The sequence below is a fragment of the Eptatretus burgeri genome, chromosome 17, assembly GCF_056783735.1.
Source record: "Eptatretus burgeri isolate ZD-2024b chromosome 17, Ebu_testis_v1, whole genome shotgun sequence".
Taxonomy (NCBI): Eukaryota; Metazoa; Chordata; class Myxini; order Myxiniformes; family Myxinidae; genus Eptatretus; species Eptatretus burgeri.
Window position 1 is genome coordinate 51,915,999 of NC_140977.1, and position 24,286 is coordinate 51,940,284.

Here is a 24,286-nt window from a genome sequence, read left to right on the forward strand (position 1 = left end):
ACGTCACATTGGTGTCAGGGTGTTGGATGTTCGAACCCCTCTAAATTATATACCAGGATTAAAATCTCGCCACGAATTGGAATATAAAATTATTACAGAAAAGCGCGCGAGCGCGGGAAAATTTTGGCGGGATTTTTCAAATTTAAATTAATTGGCGGCAAACGGGACTTCTGCACCATGGCGGATGTGCAGATGTTTGAGGAGGAAGGCCACGTGTCTGGCAGCGAGTCGGGGGAAGAGGGGAGAGACGGGGGTAGGGTTGGAACCTCCCCCATTCCGAGCGTGGACCGTGCTTCATCGCCCGTAACGGGGCCGGCAGCACCGGAAACCGGTGCGATGACGATCTGGACAATGTTGGAACGTTTAATGAGTGCAATTACAGCACAGGGGGCAAAAATGACGGCACAGGGGGCGCAAATGGAAAATCAATTCGTGACACAGAGGGCAGAAATGACGGCACAAATGGAAAATCAATTCGTGACACAGAGGGCAGAAATGACGGCACAGAGGGCAGAAATGACAGATCAATTGAGGGTAATGGGGGTACAGTTGGGTGCACGGATTGATTTAATGAGGGATGAATTGGGGGAAAAGATGGAGAAAATGAAAACTGAGATGCAGGAGTGTGCGGATGTTAAATTGGGAGAAATACAAAGTAAATTCGAAGATAGATTTGGGGAAACAAAGGTAGAAATTACATTGGAGGGGGAAAATATACGGAAAAAATTGGTAGATAAAATTGATGCAACGAACATTCGGGTTGATAAAGTGGATGAAAGCCTGGAACGTCATCGTGCCTGTGTGGATGCTCGTATGCAGCTGCAAGTTGAAGAGTGGGGAGAGCTGAGGAAGCAAGGGATGAATTTGGCGGAGGAGGTAAAAGGATTGGAGGCTCGTTTGGACGAACAAGATAAAATTATGAGCCAAGATGAAGTCTTGGATAAAGGCCTGGTAGAGCCGTCTTTTGTAAGTAGAGTGTCCGGGTTGGTTGAGGAGCAGCTACAAACTCGCGACGGAGCCTTGGAGGAGGTTGTGCGGGCCCAGAAGATCCTGCGGGAAGAGGTGAATCGGTCCATTCAACGTTTGGAACAGGAGGCAAAATTGACCCATGAGACCCTCACCACAAAACATCTTTGGCCACAGTGGGCTCCGAAATTGGATACGCAGCCACAAGGGTGTTTGATCCCTGGGCCGGATTCGGACAAGGGAGAAACTGAGAAGCGGGCCACCGTAAAAGTGATCTCCCTGGTAAATTTCGACGGGTCAGGGAGCGTTGAAGCTTTTCTGACGCAATTTGAGTGCATTTCCCGACTAAACGGGTGGAATGAGCGGGAACGTACAGGGAATTTGGTGGCAACGTTGCGGGGACCAGCCGCAGACGTGTTAAACGTGATCGCGGAGGGGATGTTGACCAGCTCCCACATTTGCGAGGCGTTGAGCCGTCGGTTTGGGTTCGCGGCAAACTGTGATCTGGTGCGGGCCCAGCTCCAGCACCGCAGATTAAAGCCGGGTGAGACAGTGCAGGAGCTGGCACAAGACATTTACCAATCAGTCAGGATCGCATATCGGGACCTTACAGTGGAGGCATGGGACAGACTGGCACTCGAGAAATTTTTAGCTGCTCTTCCTGACCCTGAGGTCCGAGCACTAGTGGAGTTACAGGATCCACCCACCGTTCACCGAGCGGCTGAGTGCGCGGCCAGGCTGGCCTCGTGGAGGCGGCCGGGTCGGGTGCCCGAGAGGCCATCGGTGACGGTCCGACAGGCGGAGATCCAGGATCAGGGAGAGGGGCTGGGAGAAATTGGCATTACCCAAATGTTTCAGGAAATTTGCCAGAAACTGTCAAGTTTGATAAGGGGTAATTCGGTAGTTGGTGCGCCAAAGCGGCGGGGTCCAGCCCAGCCAATAGAGCAATTCGATTATGGCCGAGGGGGTCCGGAACCGGAAGAGACATTACACCGATACCCACGGGGGCCTTTTATGGGGAGTTGTTTCCGGTGCGGGCGAAGAGGACACATGCAACGATATTGCCGGTACCCGGCGATAGAGGGACCCTCCAATAGACTTTTAGACTTGGAGAGGGTGAATCCTCCTGCTGAACCGCCAGGTCTATCCGAGATGCCCTTTCATAGGTCGGGTCCAGAGATCACTGTCGGGGGTCCGGGAGACTAGATCGGGCTGAGCATATAGGGCCATGCACGGCTGGTGAGATTGTGGCGAAGTGCCCTCCTTTGGTGGAAAAAAATGAATTGTGGGAAAATTGGCATGGGTTTGTGAGTTCTGCTGGGTTTTAGAGTAACAATCGGGACAGTGGGTAATTGGAAACAAAGCGGGCACAAGTGGCTGTCCAATGGCTGGTGCGTGGATCGGGTGAGAAGTGCTGTGTGAGTTGTTTTAAGTGAAGAAGTGAAATGTATGGTGCACACATTGTTTTTTTATTGGGCATGGTGTGGTAACAGGGAAGGTCATGGTCGGTGAAGTGTTAGAATGCAGGTGTCACATGTAAGGCCGATGGGGTGGGAGAGTCATGTGGGTTTTGTGGGTGGGGATGATGTGCTTGTCCACAGGGATTGCTGAAGCTCACGATGAGCGTGAATTACGACCCCCTTCAAGGAGATTCACCACCTGGTGGCTAATGGTGACAGTGTCTGGAGGCAACTGGGAGAGGGTCTGGTTGGGCGACCAAGGCGGGTAGGACCTTGGCGACCCAGGAAGGCCAGAGGAGCCAGTGAGACCCCTTCCAGAGTGTTGTACGGGATTAGAGCTGATGGCTACCAGGGGGGAGGGAATCAAAGGGAGCGGGGCGGAGAAGCGTCCGGGTTGGACTAAAGCTTACCTGTGGGCATGGGTGCACCTGAGATGCCCCCATCATCTTGTGGTAACCCACCCCACGGCCACGACGGGATTCAGCCTGCATGATTAAAATGAGGACCATGACCTAGAAATGTGATGATGACCATGGTGTGAGTGTTGTGAAGATGTGTGAGTCCCACTCGATCCCGCACAACTTGACAGGTGCAGCAAGGGCATGATGTCCGCATAATTTTGGGGCAAGCAAATTTGAAAATTGGCTCCCCAGGTAACGCTGGGTCTATTAGCATCCACTGGGGGAGGCGGTCAAGTGTAAATATCCTGTGAATAGTGTCGTTAAGGCTTAGAGTAGGAATGTAAAGTATAAGTGTTGTGTTTTTGTGGAACCTTTTGTTCCCCCTCCCCAGATCACTGGAAGAGTGCTGGGCAAGAGCAATGATCCGGAGGATGGAGTGCAACTTCGCTCAGTGCTCTCATGTGATAAAATAAAAAATAAAAAAAACGAATGATTGTTTAGGCGAGGATAAGGCCATAAGGGGGTAGTACATTAAGCAGGATAGGTAAGTTAGCTGCGACTCGCTGCCCATTGCCCCTCCTTCTTTATTTCGTTAGGTTAATTAGGTGTGAGTCAGTAAGTGTTAAGGCTGGTACGGTAGCGCCTGTGATATACCTTGCAGGAGCTGCGGTACCAGAGGAGGGGGCAGTGTTACGTTTGAGGGGGGGGGTATGCATTCAAAGGGTAATTAGGATGTTTAATTAGGTATGCCATGCTGTTCGAGTTTACCAGGATCTCGATGTAATAAGTAGTAATTCAGTGGTGATAAGTTGTCTAGTAAATGTTCATTTCTTCAAGGGGGAAATGATAAATGTCACGTAATTAGATAGGGACACGGGATAGGGTAAGTGTGTCTGCGTAAACCCCTTTTGGTATTCTCTGAAGACTGGCCGTGATGTCACAGGACAGAGCAGCGGATGGCTCCGGCCCGTGATCACGATTGGCAGAAGGCGACGGCAGTGGGCCAATAAACGGCTCGATTGGAGGTGACGAGGGCAGAAGGATAAAAAGGTTCTGTTCGGGGTCGAAAAGGAAGAAGAAGAAGAAGAAGATTACAACCAGAACGCTCTTGTTTTTTTGGTGTGGAACCTGTGGCAGCAGAGAGCGTCCTGGTGGCTGTGCTGAGTCGATCGTGCTCTTGATCGTGCCTGGGAGCCTTGCCGAGCCTCGTGCCTCGCTTTGGTTGGCTCTAGAGTTCTGCTGACTCGGAATACGGGGTCGGGCGGCGGGTGGACCTGCCTCCCTCTCCTGCTCGCGGCTTGGCGCGGGAGCTGGTTCCCTGGCGGCTGTGGGCGGACTTGGGCCAGGACCAGGAGGTCGACAGCACCGCGGTTTTCTCCTGCCCCCCCCCCCTGAGGAGAGCAAGGCCGGCTCGTCCAGCGCCGATCCAGGGACAGTTGCGTCCACACCACGGTCCAGCCTGACCACCAGAGATAGCTACGTTTTGTGTGTGTGTGTGTGTGTGTGTGTGTGTGTGTGTGTGTGTGTGTGTGTGTGTGTGTGTGTGTGTGTGTGTGTGTGTGTGTCTGCTTGGCGCCTTAGAGGGATTGAGAACTGTATATTCATTGGAATTGTCTGTGTTTTTCCCCACGCCCGATCCCACACCATCCCGTCGAATCGCCCCGGATCCCTCTTCTTGCCGAGTCTTGTTATTTCTGGTAATTATAAAAAAAACAAATAAACATCATCAACTCAGTGAAAAGTGACTCGTGCCACCTTCCTCGTCCCGTTTGCGGTAGAGCGATTAGAACTGCCATGCTTGGGTTATAAACAAATAAATCGCCTCCATCGTTTCAGCTCATTCTACGTTGGCGGGACTGTTCAAGTCCCGTGGACGTCACATTATTTTATCAAAGTCACAAAACCGTAATATTTGGCCATCCACCAACAATCTTTACATAATCCGACGGCTTAGCGGGTCAGGCATGCGACAATAACCTTTATTGGGATAAAAAACGACTTTTAAACACCATCTTTATCGAAAACACCGTCAGCGCACACACGCAAAACCATTACGTGACTCAACGACGCGTCTGCTCGAGCACGCTGCACCACGTGACGAGCTGTGACGCAGCGAGTGAAATATTTTTTTATACAATCTTAAAACGTCTCCAAAACATCCGATTTTTTTTACCAGAATTTCGACAACCGAGTGTTAAGCGTCCTAAGCGATCGCAAAAACCGAAGACAAAATTAAAATCGAAGTTAAAACGAACTCGTAATGTCGACCGAAGCAAAAATACTCTATTTCTCCACATGAATTTATGGAATTATGTTTGACCTCACTGTGACCTTGACCTTTGACCGATTTTGTCCAAAATCTAATCAGTGCGAGCCATCACCGTCCTGAATCACGTGGTGTAATTTGACATTGGTAGCTTCTTCCGTTCTCGAGTTATCGTGCCTACAAACAAACACACACACAAACAAACAAACACACAAACAGAGGACGAAAGTCATCAATATACTTACGAATTCTAAAGATTTCGTAAGTAACAAACAGACAGGGGTGAAAACAGTAACCTCCATCCATCTTCGATGGCGGAGGTTAACTAGAGGGGGAGCACTCGGGAGAGTGCAAAACCTCCGCCGCCAATACTGCTGGGTCACTCAAGTGAACCTTATATCTTATTCATTAAACATGATGTCAACAGTGCTGAGAGTTATAGTTCTTTTCTCCAACATTTTTTTTTGGGGGGGGGGGGTTGGAAATCACTTAAAACATGTAAAAATGCAAAAAAAAAAAATTTCTCTAACAATTTTTTTTTGTGGTGGGGGACCAAGTCCAAAATTTAATCGCATGATCCTTGGACCATACCTAAACCACCCCACCAAGTTTCGTCGAAATCCGTCGAGGAGTTTTTCCGTAATACTGTTCACAAACAAACAAACAAACAGAAAGGGGTGAAAACAGTAACCTCCATCCATCTTCGAAGATGGCGGAGGTTAACTAGAGGAGGAGCACTCGGGAGAGTGCAAAACCTCCGCCGCCAATACTGCTAGGTCACTCAAGTGAACCTTTTATCGTATTCATTAAATATGATGTCAACAGTGCTGAGAGTTATAGTTCTTTTCTCCAACATTTTTTTTGGGGGGAGGGGGGGTTGGAAATCACTTAAAACATGTAAAAATGCAAAAAAAAAAAAAAATCGAAATTTTGTTGAAAAAACAGTTGCAAAAAATTTTTTTTCTCTAACAATTTTTTTTGGGGGGGTTGGAAATCACTTAAAACATGTAGAAATGAAAAAAAAATTCTTTTTTTGGGGGGGAGGGGTAACAATTTTTTTGGGGGTTGGAAATCACTTAAAACATGTAAAAATGCAACAAAAAAATTTTTTCTCAATTTTTTTTTTGGGGGGGTTGGAAATCACTTAAAATATGTAAAAATGCAAAAAAAAAATTTCTCCAATTTTTTTTGGGGGGGTAACAATTTTTTTGGGGGGGGGTTGGAAATCACTTAAAACATGTAGAAATGCAAAAACAAAATCTCTAACAATTTTTTTGGGGGTGGGGGGTAACAATTTTTTTTGGGGGGGGGGGTTGAAATCACTTAAAACATGTAGAAATGCAAAAAAAAAAAAAATTTTCTCGAACAATTTTTTTGGGGGGGGGGGTTGGAAATCACTTAAAACATGAAGAAATGCCAAAAAAAAATTTCTCTAACAATTTCTTTTGGGGGGGGTAACATTTTTTGGGGCGGGGTTGGAAATCACTTAAAACATGTAGAAATGCAAAAAATAATTCAATTTGACGTCAACAGTGCTCACAGAGTTATTATATAGTTTGCAACTTTCCCTTTTACTTTTAACTTTTACATACTTAATTCATTCGTCATAACTAGATTCCTTGAGACAGAAATTGATTTTACGTGCGTGTATCCACCTGAAGTTCCAAAATCAGCCGCAATTATAATTTTGGCATGTTTTTTTTGTTGGAAATCACTTACAACATGTAGAAATGCAAAAAAAAAAAAAATCGAAATTTTGTTGAAAAAAAAGTTGCAAAAATATTTTGTTTTCTCTAACAATTTTTTTTTTGGGGGGGGGGGGGTTGAAATCACTTAAAACATGTAGAAATGCAAAACAAAATTCAAATATTTTTTCAAAATGGCCGCCATAGCGGCCATATTGGATTTTGGATCGAGTCCAAAATCTAATGGCATGATCCTTGGACCATACCTTATCCCCCCACCAAGTTTCGTCGAAATCCGTCGAGGAGTTTTTCCGTAATACTGTTCACAAACAAACAAACAAACAAACAGAAAGGGGTGAAAACAGTAACCTCCGATCTTCGATGGCGCAGGTTAATAACGAATGTATAATCCCCACCCTGGCCCAAGCTCATCTGGGCTTTGTGAAAATGAAAGGTAATGTTCAAGCAGTAGAGCAAGCAGGTATGCTACAAGGCTGTGAAGACCAATGAAAATTTGGTCCAATGGACCAATGGGCCCACTCGTCTGATTAAAAGATTTCCACCAGGAACTGCACGGTGCTGCAGTATCTGCTTGTATATGTCTTTTGTTTGCCTCCCATTGATTGAAAGAAATTTTCCAACACCAAAAGCTAAGATAAAACTCCAGACAGTCACAGAGCCTCCCCCATGTTTAGCAGTAGGCTGCAAACATTGTATGTCTTAACTTTCTCCAGAACTTTGGAGTATGCACTGGTGTCTTTGATGTCACTGTCACTGTCACTTTGATGTCACTGATGTCACTGTCTTTGATCCAAAAAAGTTCAAACTTTGATTCATCAGACCAGGTGGCAGACCGTATTCCATGGTTGGCAGATACAGAGTACCCGATTCCATTGATCAGTCGCCCAATTTTCATGTTGCCTTGCACATTTCAATCTTTTCACTCGATTCTGTGGTCTCAGCAGTGGTTTCTTTTCTGCAACTCTGCCACGGAGACTTGCTGCAATGAGCCACTGCACACAGTGCTGGACAAAATGTTAATGTTCAGGCCTGCTCACATTTCATTTGGCAGCTGCACACTTGATTCCCTTATTCACTAACCAACTGACCAGGCCTGAAGGTGGCAGAAATTTGTAATTTGTTCAAGGTTTTAAAAAAAATATTAACACCACAAGGAAAGAAATCACTTCCGGTTCTGGGTTTGGAGCGTAGGCAGGTCTCTTTCAGGGCTCTGCTGACGATCTCAAAGTTAGGTTTCTGGTCATTATCTGTCCCATTTTAACTGTTTATTTTCTCACTTACATGTTACTGTATGTTCCTAGTTCGGTTTTGTTTCAAAAATCGTGCTCTTTTGTGAGTTTTTGTGGAACTTGTCTTACCGGGTGCTTGAGGCCTACCCATCCCTCCCCTCGGTGTACGATCGTGTTTATTTGTATTTTCTCCCCATTACCTTCAATTCCTATCTTCCCCACTTTCTCCAACGTCCCCATCCCTCCCAACTAAACACTCTTTCTTGTCTTAAATCCAAAACAAAAAACAAAACAAAACAAAAAAACTACCTTTCTCGTTGCATACTCACAAGTCCCAATCCTTCTTCCTCTTCCTCTTCTTCTTCTTATTCCTCCTGCCGGCACACCATCTTTATTCTACTAAGCTGACCTTCTCTCGCCATTATCTCCACGATTTCTTCCTACAACCTTCCATTCCCGAATCTTACCTGTTCTTCAAAAATACATCAAAAATCAATAATCTTCCTTGTATCCTTTCGATCTATACAGCTCCTGTAACCACTTGTCTCTCTACTCTTCCTGGTACTTTTCATCGACCCAGCAGCTTCACACTGCATTTACAGTTCCAAATTCACCATACACCTCTACGATTTTACTTCAACCTTCCCTTTTCCGAATGTTACGCAATCCTTATTTAAAATAAATAAATTCACTTTTGACTATACGCCTCCCAGAGCCAAGTGCTTCTCCCATAACCACGTGATCCATTTACACCCCCTGCGTTTACGATCCAAATTCACCATTCACCTCACGATTTTTTCTACAACACTTCCATGACCTAATCGGATGAAAACTCTCTCAAACAATAATAATAATAATAATAATAACTAGAACTGCCACTTTATAACTGCTGGCAGTGATGACCGGGTACCCAGACGTCCGCCTTTGGTACAACGTGAGACTGACTGCAGATGATAGTCGCCAAGTTTCGCTTCGATAGGATCAGTGGTTCCAGAGAAAACATTATTTAATATCGATACAAATGCAGCTTTGCTTCGATACAGTGGGGGACTGACAAGTTACGAACTGGGTAACACAAAGTGTTCAATCTATTTATTCCGTATGCAGATAGCCCTTTTTCCTGGGGACATTGTCGGTATCAATTGAATTGCTATTCCTGTACCCTCAAACGCATGCAGGTGCAGCCAATTGAGTCTTCTGGAAAAAAAATAATCTCAAACTTCTCAGATTCAAACAATTAAATAATTCTGGCTGCCAAACCACATGGTCGATTTTTTTTCATTGAAGTATTGAAAAAAATAATTCAAATGAATATTGAAATTGAAATTTTTTTAATTTTAAAACTATTTTAAAATAAATTAAAAAATTCAACAGCGAAAAAGCCCGCAAATTGCCGGCGGAAGAAATAAAATAAATAATAATAATAAACAGAAGAAAAACAATAGGTTACCCAGTCCATTTGACTGGGTACCCGAATAATAATAATAATAATAATAATAATAATAATAACGATCTCTTATAATGCTTCATTTTCCTCTTTCACGTGTGTGGTACTCTTTACTGTATCATAATGCACTACTCTTCTACTGTTTAAACAGACTGCTCTCAATTCGACCTTTCCTTCATACCTTGCCTAAAAAAATCCAAATGTTACAGCGTTTCTTCTCTCCATTCTCTGAATTCGCCTTTATTGCATCCATCAAGAAATGTCTTTAATCACATCTCTGACCTAAAACTTTTTTTTTTTAAACCCAGTTTGCTATGAGTGTTCACTTTCCATCAACCATTCTTTTTTTCCAACTTCAGTGCCAACTCACCCCTCTCACCCCTCACTCTCAAAGCAACCATCACACTCTTCTCCCTCCAAGCTTCCCTCTCACCTCTCTCAAAAACTCCCACCTCACCTTTCTCCCTCAACTCTCCTCACTCACACCTCTCTCACCATTCACCCCCTCACTCACCCTTGTCAAAGTTTCCTCCCCTCTCATCCACAGAGCTGCCTCCTTCCACTGCCCTCTCACCACCATCTTATCACTCCACCTCCTCAAATACTCAATTGCCTTCTGCCCCCTCTCTTGCCACCCCCCCTCTCCCCCAGCACAACAGAGCTTTTTCTCCTCCTCATCTGGTCCTCTCCCTGAGCTATTCTGCAATCCCCCACACTCTTTCAACAACCCTCCTTACCTCCCCCATCTCCTACCTTGTCCTACCCTCCCCCTCCCCTCCCACCCCTGCACCCAAAGCCTCCTCCCCTCCCTCTTCATTAACAGTGTGGACCTCAAATATCCGGGGCCTTCACTCAAACCTTTCAGATCTTTCCATACAGGTTGCCACTGACAAACCAGACATAATCTGCCGAACAGAAATTTTCCTCCCTCAAGACGTCTCTGACTCCCAAGTATCTCTCCCTGGTTACTCCCTCCTCCGGTATGACAGACCTGAGCCTCGTCCTGGTGGAGGAGTTTCTCTCTTCATCAAAGACTCTATTTCTCACTCTCTATGCACTGCCCTCACTCCCCCACACCCCCAGGAATACCTCTGGCTACGACTTCCCCTCCACTCCAACCTCATGTTTATATGTGTACTGTACCGTCCACCAAACAGTGATGACTCCATCTACACCTCACTATCCGAAAACATGGACCAACTTCTATCTTCTCATCCAAACTGTCTCTTCCTCATATGTGGTGACTTCATTTGTCATCATGCCAGTTGGCTAGGTGTGGGTACCTCTCTCACCTGTCATGGCACTTCAGCAAAAGCTTTTTGCGACTCATTGGAACTGACTCAATCGGTCAATTTCCCTACCCGGATCTCAACCAATGGTACTCCATCTCTTTTGGATCTGATTTTGACAAATTTCCCTGAAAATATCTGTTGCTCTTCCTCCGCTCCAATCGGTTCTTCTGACCACGTCCTTGTCAAAGTGGACATCTCTCTGGTTATTATCAGAGAACCACCTCACCGCCGTTGAGTCTGGCATATCACTCAAGCCGACTGGCAGGGTCTCTAAGCAGCCATCAAACTTATAGACTGGTCTCCTATCGCTACTTTCCCCATTATCAACTCATCCTGGGAATTCTTTCAAAGAAACTTGCTCTCCCTCATGTGCAGATTGATCCCCTCTTGTCTTCAGTTGTCCTACCCTTCCTCCCGCCCATGATTCACTGAAGCTTGTGGCGAGGCAGTAGTCTTGAAACAACCTGCCTTTGCCTCATGCAAAGCAAACCCAACTGAGGGTAATCTCAGTTCCTTCCATAAAGCTCGGAACAAGTGTGTGTCTACCCTCAGGAGAGCCAGAAAACAACATCATTCGAAGCTCAATTGTGAACTTTCAAACCTCTCTCCCTCCTCCAAATCCTGGTGGCGTCTAATCAAATCTGTTCCTGGTGTATATTCGCCCTCCATCCCCTCCCTTACCTCAAATGGCTGCGCTGCTGATAGTGCACGTGAAAAGGCTGAATGCCTAAACACGGTGTTTGCATTGAAATCTTGTGTCCAAAACCCATCGCTTTCTATACCCACCTCACACAGTCGCACCCAGTTGTCCCTGGACTCTGTGTCCTTGTCTCCTGACAAGCTGGAGAGCTTGTTGTCAAACCTCGACTCAGATTCTGCAACCGGTCCAGACGGAATCAGCCCACGTGTCCTAAAAACCTGCTCCTCTGCTCTTGCTCAGCCTCTCTCTGTTCTATTCACCCTCCCATTTGCTCAAGGTCATCTGCCATCTGCTTGGAAATCAGCAAAGATTATTAACCTTCATAAAAAGGTGCAAAAACAGATCCCTGCAACTACAGACCAATCAGCCTTCTCCCAATCATCAGCAAGGTTATGGAATCCATCATCGCTTCAGACATTAAATTCTTCCTCTTCTCGAAATGACTTGATTTCCGATCATCAATTTGGTTTCAGACCAGGTCACTCTACCCTGCATATGCTGTTTCTGCTCTCCCAACAATGGATGGAGGTACTCAATGCCAGACATGAAATCAGAGCCATATCCATAGACATATCGCGTGCTTTTGACATGGTCTGGCACCCTACCCTGCTCACCAAACTCTCTTCCCATGGTATCCAAGGCCATCTCCACTCATGGCTCGCAGACTTCCTCTCCTGTCACAGTCAACGTGTGGCCCTAAATGGAGTTCTTTCATCCCCTCTTTCTGTCCAGGCTGGAGTTCCTCAAGGTAGCGTTCTGGGCCCTGTTCTTTTTCTGGTTTTCAATAATGATCTCTCCGACTCTCTGGAAAATCCTCTTTATCTCTTTGCTAATGACTCCACCTCTGCGGTGCCATCTGTCATTCCTCAGACTGGCAAGCAGCAGCTTCTTCCTCACTGCAGATCTGGATAAAATCACAAACTGGTCCAACACTTGGAACATGTCTTTCAATCCGGACAAATCTCACACGCTCACTATGTCTCTCCGAAAGGACCGTTTATAACCCCCCCCCCAACCCCATCCACTTTCTCAACAATCCTCTGGAAGAAGTCCTTTCTTTCAAGCTTCTGGGTCTCACTATCTGCCATGATCTTTCCTGGGAAAGCCACATTTCAAACCTGGCCTCCAAAATCGTGCTTCGACTGGGAATCCTCCATCGTGCAAAGTCCTTTCTCAGCCCTCCTGAGCTCCTGACCACTTACAAAGCTTTCGTCCGCAGCCTGATGGAGTACTGTTCTCCTCTCTGAGCTGGTGCTCCTGCCTGGTAAAACTACCAAAATCACAAATCACTGCTCACCTTCACTCTTTCATTCCTCTTTTAACCCGCCTTTGGAATAAACTCCCTCACTCTATTAAATCCCATTCTACCCTCCAGGCCTTCAAAACAGCTGTTCACCACCACCTCTTATCATCCCCCATCCAAATCCTCAATCTTTTCTACCCCCGTTAATCCACCCCAAACCCACCTCCTTCAAATTCCCTGCTTTCCTTCCTGAAAGTCCCTGTAATATCCATGTTGTATTCCCCCAATGTCCCTGCCCCATCCCTCTCCCTTCCACAGATCTCCTACTGTCTCTGTTTCCCACTGTTTTGTCCTTCCCACTCCCGCCCCTCTTGTCTCATGCCCCCCTTGCTGTGCGTTGTGTGTTAGCTCTCATACGAGCCTCGACAAGGTATACAAAATAAAAAAAGGTTGAGCCCAAAGTCCAAAAGAGGGCCCCCTGCATGGAAAAGCAAAGAAAGAAGATTGGAAAATATAATCAGGATGGGGATGCCTCGGGCAATTGGTCCACAGTAAAATAAAAGAGGGGGCGAGGGGCTTCACAGAACCTTGCAGACAAAGAAGAAACGTTCCAGGTGGCAGTAACAGGACAAAGTAGTGACCTCGGAAGGGCCTCGCGGAATCCACTACTCGGTGCGCCTTCAGTGGCAAATTGTTTAAGAAGAGGACCCAAGATTATGCGCCAGATCATGAGGCACCTTCACAGTGAACTACACCTGGGTTCAGGCATCTAGCTTTCTGAAGGCAATCCTGTGGGAACACCAATTCCAACGGTACCCTCCATCAGGAACTGCAGAGCCAGGAATGTAACCCATAAGGCAGAAAGAACCCCCAAAAAACTCACAAATTCCCCCATCCTGCATCCTGCTCCAAAAGCTTGCAAGAGAACCAATGTTCCAGGAAAGGCTCCGAAGTTACAGGGTGCGGTGATAACTCGCCTCATTTTGAGCAAAGCACACCATGATATATTTAACGTACACCAATGACCAGACAAGCAAATGGGTCCTCCGGCTTAACGTCCATCCAAAGGACGGCACACGCAATGATGCCTCGCCCCACATGTGAAACACCAGGATTACAGTTTATAGTTTGGCCAAGTTTCGGACCCAGTCTCGAGAAGTCAAAGCTTAGTGCCCAGACATCTAAGCTATATTGCTCGGCCTGAAATAAAATGTACTTTAAAATTTGAAATAATATGCTGCAGGAAATATTGTCCATTTCGTCCAGCAAGGTTAAAGAAGCACATGAATTGATTGACGTGCGTGGACTGAAGGACCTTCTTGTACGATCCTGATCATAAACTATGCTCAACACAGAGTGTCGGTGCTGCCGAAGCCGTTTCTATGGCTGGGGATTCAATCCTGGATGGGTCGCCACTCTGACACAGCTTCGCGTAACGCAGTGGTATTTCTGCTGAGACAGTGTCCCAATACTGCTGACCTGGTGGAAAAGTGTATTGGCTGGGGTTAGGAATTAGAACCCATGAGGCAGCAGCAATGTGGAACACTCTGTGTTAGCCTTGTACCCTTCTATCCCAAAACGACTAGTCTGTACCCCAGGAGTGAGCAGATGCTCAGCCAACAAGCATGTGAGATATTTACACTTTCGCTTTGTTCAAAGGCCTCTTGTGCCGGCTGGCTGCTTTCACAACAAGCAGCATTCAAACAGCTTGATCTTTGATTAGCTTCAAGCTATATATCAACTTAACCTGCTGTGTTATAGCTTTTTATGTCGTTCATTGTGCAAATATAATTCCTGAAAGAACTGACTCACATTCACTTGATTTCCACAATTCCCTATTCCCCTTGACAATTTGATTTCTGTCTGCTGCACCTGTTTACGTTTTGCTCTCGTCCCCTTTGCTCAAATGATAGTCACCCAATAACCAGGCCTCCTGCAAGTAGCTGAAATCACAGGATCAGCTGAATTTGAGCAATGACATCACAAAGGACTGGGGTCACATGGTTTCTATTGTCCTAATGGAGTGTCCACCTTGCGACCGTACCTTCGGAATGAATGTTCGCCTTTATTAACAAGACCGTTGTTGAGTTGGTGGAGTTCTATTATCTGCACTAATCGCATTTTTCCTTCCTGATATTTTTTGCTGAGATGGTAGATGGAACATTCTGAGCATTGAATATTTTATAAATGTAGCGATGGTTATCATCTCACGTAGTTGCAGGAATAATTTATTGTATCCCTGCACATCTAAGAAGGAAGAGCATTGTTTAGAACTCCAGCAAGGGAGTCTAATCTCTCGCTCAATTTTGATCGTTGAGTTGTTATTATAATTACAGTATTATTGTTATTATTTTCTATAGTTTGTTGGGCTCATGGAAGAGATGTCACACACAAATCACACACAAATCACACACTTGTAGACAGAGATACCAGACAACACAGGACCTGACTTGAGACAAGCACAGCCGTTAACCTTAGGGAGAGTACCCGCATCCTGTCCTCCTCCCTCCTCCCCCAATGGGATGCCACACCACAGGGTTTATGCGTTTGTTTGCTGCTTTGCGGCATTGTGGCTGTTGACTGTGATGCCATTACAGCTCGAGTCCACATCTCAGCCGGGATGTAATGCTTGAGCACAAGGCAAATTAAAAAGTGCATTATTCTCGTGTCACTAATATGAAGTTATTGAAATTTTGAAAAAAAAACATTGCCTCCAATTGCTAGCATCACACGTATGTCTTAACTGCCTCTCACCATGAGATAACAACTTCTCATTTAACAAAATGCTTGAAAACATTTTCCCTGCCCATTATATGCTGCGAAATTTTGGAAGCGGTTGTCTCCTGAACCTCACCATCAGTCACCACATCTGCTGTGCAGACCATATATCAAAGCTGGGCTCCAAAGCCATGTCATCTTCCATCATGCCAAGTCCTTCCTTGGTAAATTTGAATTTCTCACGGCGTACAAGGCCTTTGTCTGTAGCTCAATGGAGTACTGCTCTCCGCCTCTGGGCTGGTGGCCTCACAAACTGTCTCTCCTGGATGCTGTGAAATCAAAAATCCTTGACATCTCCCACGTAGACGTGTGCAAGGCTTGCTGCTCTCTTATTGCAAACAGGTTTGTCGTCTCTCTATGTTTCTGCCACCTGAGTTCTACCCATAACCTATTGTGGAACTCAAAATCCAGACTTGCTGATCCTTCTCCAATTTGTGGAACCTTATTCCTAAGTCAATTCAATCCCTCTCTTCTCTCCAGCATTTAAGGTTAGCAGTACACCTCCACCTCAGGCTATCCTCCATCTGAAAGGGGCATACAGAAACCAATTTTATTCTGTTCAAACATTTGAAATCTACCTTCCATGTTATAAAATAAAATATGCGTTTCTCGGCACCTGAAAAAAGTGTTCTTGTTTTTATCGAATCCAGATACCGACTATCGGAGGGGTAAATCGTAAAGCCGGAGGCATTCGACAGCAGAACATGGGATGAAGGTTTTGAGTCTAAAGGGGAAAATCCTTTTCACTCTCCGTACCTCCGGCATTCCAAGCACTTTGAATTTTGATCTAAACTATATGGCTTCTGATATAAAAATGCTTTTCAAGACAATCAAATGCCATGATGTGGATCGAATCGAATCGAGTTAGTGCAAAATTGCATTGTATAATGTATGCATTGGTTTTTAATGATGTTGACGGGTGTTACACCGCTAATTGTGCTAACCCAACAGGTGTCTTTCCCAGGCAAAAATACTACAGTTAGAACTATAGTATATGAGAATTGTACTCCCATATACTATAGTCGTCTGCAGAGGATTCCCACAGGAAAGGAATGTTATTTTTGCCTGGGGTTGGCCTAATATGGGTGCAAAAGTTGTACATTTGATTTGGAGCCGAAGCTCGAATGTGGGGTTCGTAAATGCCCGGTGTGATCGAAATGGTTTCCTCAATGTGCACTCTCGGCTTGAAAGTGGAAGATGAGAATCAGCATTGCCTGCTCTCTTTTTCGTGTTTGTTTTTTAATACCCATGAACAGGTTTCTTTCACCTCCACTGCCGAAGATGGATGGAGGTTACGTTTTCACCGCTGTCTGGTCTGAGCAGGATATCTCCAAAAATTATGGCCGGATTATGACAAAACTATGTGTTATCAGTTCGGTGGGTGACAATAGCAAGCCAATTCGATTTTGCTTGAGGTCTGAATTCGGAACTGGCCTATCGGTGGGATACAAAACGTAAACTGTTCAGCCTGGCAGAGGTATGCACTCTACTCAGTGCCATTCTAGTTTACAATATGAGGCAATATGGATCGGTGTCAATGAAACTACCTTTGGCCGCCGAACTCACCTGGAAAGCTGGATGAAGAGAATGTATTGTAACAGTGAAAAGCGGGAACCAAAATGAAAACAATGGATTGTTGGTGTGAAAGAAAGAATGTATATTTGCTTGGTCATCCACTGATAAAGGTTTGGTCTCTTGAGATTATAGGCCTCACCTTCAGCCGTGACCATTTCCTGGCCGAGATACATAGAAATGCCGGCCTCCAAAGTCAACCATTGTCTGGGCAACCTTTTTAGAAAATTGGAGCTATTCTCAGTCTACAAGGCCTTTGTCCGCATCTCAATGGAGCACAGCTCTCTGCTATGGACTGGCACCCCAGCAACACATCTGTCTCTCCTGAATTCTGTGGAGCCTTAAGCTCTCAAAATTATTGGAATTTCCCGTGATGAGGCGAAAGCGCAAAATCTGATGCTCTCATATTGGTTGGTGATCTCTGTTTTCGACTGTCTCTTCTCCAATATTGTGCCCTCACTCTTTCAGTCCTACGAACCTTCCCTATTTATTCCAGGATGCACACGTGCTTCTAGTAACCCCCTCCTGATTAAACTTCCAAAATCCAGGCTGACTGCACACCTCAATTCTTTTATTCCTTTGCTTCTCCCACCTTTGGAACCATCTTCCAGAGGCTGTTCTGTCTCAATCATGCCTACAGGACTTCGAGCAAGCAGTGCACCGCCGTCTCTTGTCATCCCCAAAACTGTCCCATTATCTTTATTACCCCCATTAACCTTTCCTAACCCAGCCATATTACTTACTAGTTTCAGTGTTCCCGCTCCTCTTCCCTCTCCTCCTACCCTGTTGGTTCATTCCCTTGATGTTTATGCCACTGTCAGATCTATTTTGCTCTCACATGAGCCTCGCTCCTATAGATAGAATGCACAAAGATGGAGGCTTGTTACCCCCATCAACAGCGAACAAGGATTTGGAGGCATTCTTCAGTTTGCTGTACACAGAGTGAGCTGAATGCAAGCTAATATAACCTGGAAAGGAAAACGCTTCTGATACGGCAATTTGCATGACAAATGAGTGGATTTCTCAAATACTTTTTTTTTGTTTTGTGTTTTTTTTGACTCCGCAATTATGCCTGTCATGGCAATTCTGCCTCCTGTAAATGTTGTGCTGGTCATTATGGACAAATTCCCTGTTGGCAATGCTTGGCATTTGATATTTTTTTAAAAGTGCAAACCGACAAGGAATGCTAATTGAATGCCTCTGCAAATGTTCTGCTAAATTAATTTCGATGTTAACCCCTCCATCCACACCTCTCTCCCTCCCTTTCCCCACCAATCCCCACCCCTGACACCATTCAGTTTCAGGAACCAACAAAGCAGTATCCACCATTTCGTTTTGGGACAGTCCCCGGTGGCAGCACCGAGAGAAACATCCGAAGAAATTACCCAGCCATGCATGCCTACATGTCTCAGTTTCATCATAAGTCCGTGGAAAATGCCCTCTCAAGCATCAAAGCAGGGTGAGCATGAGAAATATGTATTTTCCTTGTATCTTGCAAATTGCATAACAAAGTGACAAGGATTTTAAAAGTATTGTAATGGGCCTGCAAAAGGGGCTGGGCAGGATGTGCACACCCCCGCTCTGAGCTGTCTTGCCTGGGTTAGAACCTCGATCCAGTTATATACTGTCATCCTGGCGTTTCACGAGTGGGACGAGGCATCGATGCTCCGTCTATCAGAGGGATGCTAAGTTGGAGGAGCCGTCTTCCATACTGGTCAGTGGTGGACGTTATTGATCTTACGATGATTTTCACGAAAGGAGACACGTTACCACCGGCATCCTGCAACAAATTGTAAATTTTTGCCACCTTCAGTCGAATGTTAGGCCTGACCAGCTAGTTCGTGAAATATTTGGCCCCAAAATCTATCCGGCAACCCGACAAGAAAGGGGGGTTACAAAGGTAGTAGCAGCAGCAGTAGTAGTAGTAGTATTAGTAGTAGTAGTAGTAGTAGTGTACCTGCAAAACCTGTAAATGAATAAAAAAATATATTCCCCTCCCAGAAACAAGAAACTTTAATAGATTTGAATTAATGAAGTATCTCTGGTTGAACTTGTGAGAAATTGGATAAACGAGCATGTTGTAACAAGCTTTATAAGTGTTGGTGGCTTTTGCTCCCAACAATATCACGGGCATGGCCTGCGTGTTGAGAACTGCTGAAGGAAAGGAAGAATTATGCTCTCCACGTGACTAAACGTTACCGAGAATCTTCTCCCTTAATTAATTGGAGTTTATTAACGGGAAATTTTAATCCTTCAACAGCTCCAACCCCAATCTTGTTCGATTTTGCCAGCAATGTTGCAAAAGAGAAGCGCAAGGGCTGATCGAACCCAATTAGAGGTTGTGGTACGAGAAGAGCCAGAGACACCCGAGTTCAGTACCCAAACTTGGACGGAGCTACTTGGAAGCAAAATCTTCACCCCAATGGTGTTAGTCGTAAGGTGCTGAAAGAACGAGCAAGAAGTTCAGTCATTCAAACTCCTGGGACTCACTATCAGCCATGATCTTTCTTGGGCAAACCACATTTCAAAATTGGCCTCCAAAACCATTGGCGGACTGGGCATCCTCCATCATACAAGGTCTTTCCTTGACACACCTGAACTCCTATCCACCTACAAGACCTTCATCTACACCTTAATGGTGCTCTCCTCTTTCGGCTGGCTCCCTTGCCTCACATATTGCTCGGCTTGATGCCGTGGAAACAAAGGCCTTCAAGATCATCGGAATCTCCCGTGCTGATGCTGAGTCTATGGGTCTATCACTTCGCCATCGCAGTCAGGTCGATGGTCTCTCTGTCTTCGACCACCTCCTTTCTGGTCTTGCACCCTGTGTTCTTTCCTTGCTTTGTCCCTGTTATGCCTGGTGTTGGCTTAATGATTAGGGTGGTGGACTTGGGATCCTAGGGTCCTGAGTTCAAATCCTGCTTACCATTGAATTAATACCAGGTGGGGTTGACTCAGCCTGTCATCCTTCTGAGGTTGGCACAATGAGTACCAACTTACTGGGATGATTGTGCCATTCGAGTATCCTGCATCGGAGTGGCTACCTGTCTGGGATTGTGCCCAATAGCCCAGGAGACTGCTTTGGCACCACTGATGCTCTGTACAGAGTATGGTCCCAATGGATTGGATTTGTCCCCACTAGGTTTCTGCAGGGCTCACATGGACCACCATCAACCCCTTTCTGGTGAAACTACCTAAATCCCGGATCACTGCTCACCCCCACTCATTTGTTCCTATTTTTCTGCCTGTTGAATCAACTTCCACATCCTCTTCAATTTCATTTCTCCCTTCAGGTCTTCAAGACAGCTGTTCACCACCATCTCAGGTCATCCCCAATCCTAAACCATGTTCTTTCCTACCCTCGATAACTCCACCAAAATCCCTCCTCCTTCCAATTTTCTAGTTTTCCCTCCTTGTAGCTTCCTTCTGTATCCATTTTGTCCACACCATACATGCGTGTTTTGCATCCTGTTTTTGTCGGTTACGTCCTCATCCCTTCACTGTACTAGCTCTTCCACGAGCCTCGACTATGTATCCAAAAATAAATATAAAAAAGGTATGATTGCACTGCAGTTCAAAGACTGATCAAATATAACCAGGACAATGTGCCAGACAGTGTATCGCTGGAACATGGACTCGGAGTCAGACTGTGGAGAATCGTGGACGAGTGTTCGAGTTCTGGAAAGGCTTATTTGAACATAAGTCTGACCCCGACACTCGCTATCTTGCAGAGCCAAAGCCACAATGGCGCTTGGTGTCACCCATTACGATCAGCGAAGAACATGACGAAAAACAGCAACTGCGTAATGGACCACGGACTTAGCCATTGCTTGGTCCAGTCCATTCCGGATAGCTGCCTATGCAAGATGTACAACCTGTGGTTACTATCGGGATATCTACCACTGTGTTTTAAAAGGCACAGAACAATCCTTATCCCAAAAGTAGAGGTCGCCCAGAAAGCCTCCACGGACCTTCCCATCACTATAAGCAGCTTCCTTGTTCGTCTCCAACACAAAATCTTGGCTCGACGAAGTGCCCAGGCCTTTAGGATGCACCTGTCACAGCGAGCATTCAGGAAGAGTGATGGATGTGCAGAAACATTGTCGCACTAGATTCTAATCTGTGCGATGTGACCCGCAACCCAAACCCCCTGAACCTGGCCATGCTGGACGTATTCAAGGTATTCGATTCCATCAACCGTGGAGCCATGACAAGAGCAGATGCCAGGATAGGGGCTCTCGAGCCCCTCTTCGAGTACATCACTCAATCATACCATCGATGTTTGACAACATTGGACTTCTATCGTGATGGGCAGATGTCTATGCAGTGTGATGTGAAGCAAGGTGACCCACTCTCACCAGTTCTGTTTAACTCGGTGCTGGCTGAGTTTCTTTGCAACCTCCAGAATAGAGTGGGGGGTGCAGATTGGAACCAGCATCATTCCCGCACGCACGTTTTCTGATGACCTTATCCTGTGCGAGGACACCCACTGGGATCCAAGCTGCACTAGATTCTGCCCAGTCTGATCTGAAAGCTGTCAGCATAGATTTTGCTGTGGGAAGTCTTCAACAATGGCTATTGTCATTGACGGGAAAGCGAAGCGATACATGGTGGATGCATCTCAGATGTTTATATGGGGCGAGCGGATGGTGGGAGATGACCGAAAATATATTGGGGTTCAGGTCAGACCGAGAGGTATGGCATCGTTGCAAGGGGCCATCCTTGAGGACGGACTGAATATCCTGAAGAGAGATCTGCTGAAGCCACAGCAGAAACTATTCTTTCTCAAAGAGAACCTTATGCCAAAGCTCCAGCACCGGCTTGTGCTCGGGGTGGCCAAAATGGGAACCCTTCGTAAGTTGGATATTTAAGTATGCCACCATGTCAGATTGTAGCTTAGGCTTCGGAAAGACACACCTGTTGCCTATTTACATGCCCGGACATGCGCTGGTGGACTGGGATTACCCCAGTATGAGACAACAAATCCCATCTTGCAAGAGAAACCGTTACGAGGGCTGTAGTAGTTGGACAGTCCTTACGTTCAGGCAATCCCCAACCAACGCCAAGGCTTTTCTACTTCTTCTTTAAAACACAAACAGGCCGTGGGCTCTAGGCCTACATTTTGTTGTGTTGTTTGTAGCTGTAATTATTTTTATTTAAATTTTTTAAGAACAGGGAAACAGGTGCAGTACCGGTAAGGGTGAATTGACTTCACTTGCCAGGAACCGATCACAGTGCACCTAGCCTCGCATGGCCAATCAGCAGCACCTCGCGATGTCACCAAGAAACACAAAGCATACTTCATGCTTGCTTTGTCTTGGCATTTATCGATGGGAATAATGAAAATGTTTTTGTCCATAAAAAAAAACTCATTTGACCCTGCACTGGCTGGGTCCTTGGTGATTAATATAATACCATTTTCAACTTTGTGCAACCAGTCGTTTGGGAGGAGATGCAAAAATGACACGCAGACATTGGATGTAATTACTATTATTATTGTTAATTATTCCTTTCTTGGGAATCACGCTGGGATGAAATTGTATCTGGAGGATGATAAGGTTAATGAATGGTGGTTTTTATTTTATTTTTCACCGCATGTTTTTTCTTTCTTTACCCTACTCCTGTTGTGACTTGTGGACATCTGGCCTCCTTAATTGATTTTTCATAAAGGACCTGCTCATTGGAGTCATCCTTTCCACGTGATCGGGAATGCATTCCAATTGGGTCATTGCTATGCTAAGGTGGTTTGGTTTATTTATCTATTTTGGTTTTTCATTTTGAATTTCTTTTTTTATTTTACTTCATTTATCGTACGCAAAGTCTGAGCTCATGGAAGAGCTACACCAAAGAACAGAACAGAAGAAATACGTGGGAGGCGTAGGAGGACACCGATTGAAAATGTTCGATCTTGGTCGTATTTGGTATTCGTCCATTGGTGTGAATGCCCTGACGATGTGACTCGACAAACGTGCTCCTGCTGAGCTCATCAGAGAGCAGCACTGCCTCACACCTTCTTCCCGAATCAAATGGCTAACTTCTGGACGAAAGAACGTGATGACGATGTGATTCGACGATGGCAGGAAAAAAACATCCTTTGTATGATATCGCATCCAAAGGTTATGCAAACTATATTTCTAAAACTAATGCCTTCGTGCTGGCCGCAGAAGCCACTACCGGATGCACAGATTCCACTTATTACTCCGACGTTGTCGCCTCTGCCTGACGAGGAAGAAAAAAAACACCAAAAATGGCAAGACCCTTCTTCTGGCGAGATTTCGCCCATGCCAGTGGTTCTTCTCTTGTTCCTGAGCTTTCGACACATGCCAGAGGGAACAATCATTACTTACCTTCCTGGTTTTTGTGGCGGAGCCCACGATGGCCAGTTCTTTGGCGCTGATTGGTATGACCTGGTGCGTCGTAACCATAGCAACTTTCCACAATCGTTATGAATATCCATTGACCGTCCAGTTGCGTCACATTGAAAGAAATCCGTTGGTGTGGCCTAAACCTCAATTCAAAGCAATCCACAAGCTTTTGATCTGAGCCGGTAGAATGAAGAACTCGTTTTGCTTGTCAAGGCTGTGTGTCTATCTGCGTCGGCAGACAGGTTGAACAATGGACGGCACCAACAAGACATTGATCGAGGTCGGCTAACTGCCATGGGAAGTAAAGCAAGAAGGAGCTGACGTTTCGACCTCTACCTCTCGTCATTAATCCTTTTGCTCCGCCGAAGTGTTAACCCCCAAAAGGGTAACATTTCCTGGCTTCCCACGGCGGTTAGCATACCTCAATCAACATTCTGTTGATTCCATCCGCAGGTTAAGCCTGTGGTCTGCAATGTGCAAACAAGACTTCAGTTGAAAATGAAACGTTTTTTTTTTTTTTTTTTTCAAGAGTCGCTGAATTTCACCTTCTCCAAAATAAGTCATTTCCTTTAAGCAGTTCTGGACAACCAAAGTTAATCAGAAGACTGCAGGTGCAGCCCTCAAACAACCTCTCGGGCTGAAAGACTTCCTTGAACAAAATTTCAATCCAAAACCATGCATTTTCATTGAACTATAGCTTTGTTTACATGATGTGAAAATTTGAATACAAAAAAGGACTGAACATGTCAATCAATACCAAAGGCCATCACCTGGTGATTCAGGATCTTACAGAGATTCATTCACAGAATATGGTTCATGTAAAGTGTTAAAAAAAAAACAGGGCGTCTGCATTTAGATGCA

The 24,286-nt window shown here is 45.5% G+C and overlaps 2 protein-coding genes across 3 annotated transcripts in view; both read left to right on the plus strand.

Annotated features, from left to right (window-relative positions):
* LOC147010090 (protein FAM200C-like) overlaps positions 1-24,286 on the plus strand; it is a 527,036-nt gene that overhangs the window by 348,865 nt on the left and 153,885 nt on the right. The gene's annotated exons all lie outside the window — the stretch shown is intronic.
* LOC147010092 (glutamate receptor ionotropic, NMDA 2B-like) overlaps positions 1-24,286 on the plus strand; it is a 244,428-nt gene that overhangs the window by 173,401 nt on the left and 46,741 nt on the right. The window contains exon 10 of the mRNA XM_085862546.1: positions 18,359-18,519. Coding sequence (XP_085718672.1) covers positions 18,359-18,519 — 161 coding nt within the window. The remainder of the gene's footprint in view (positions 1-18,358; positions 18,520-24,286) is intronic.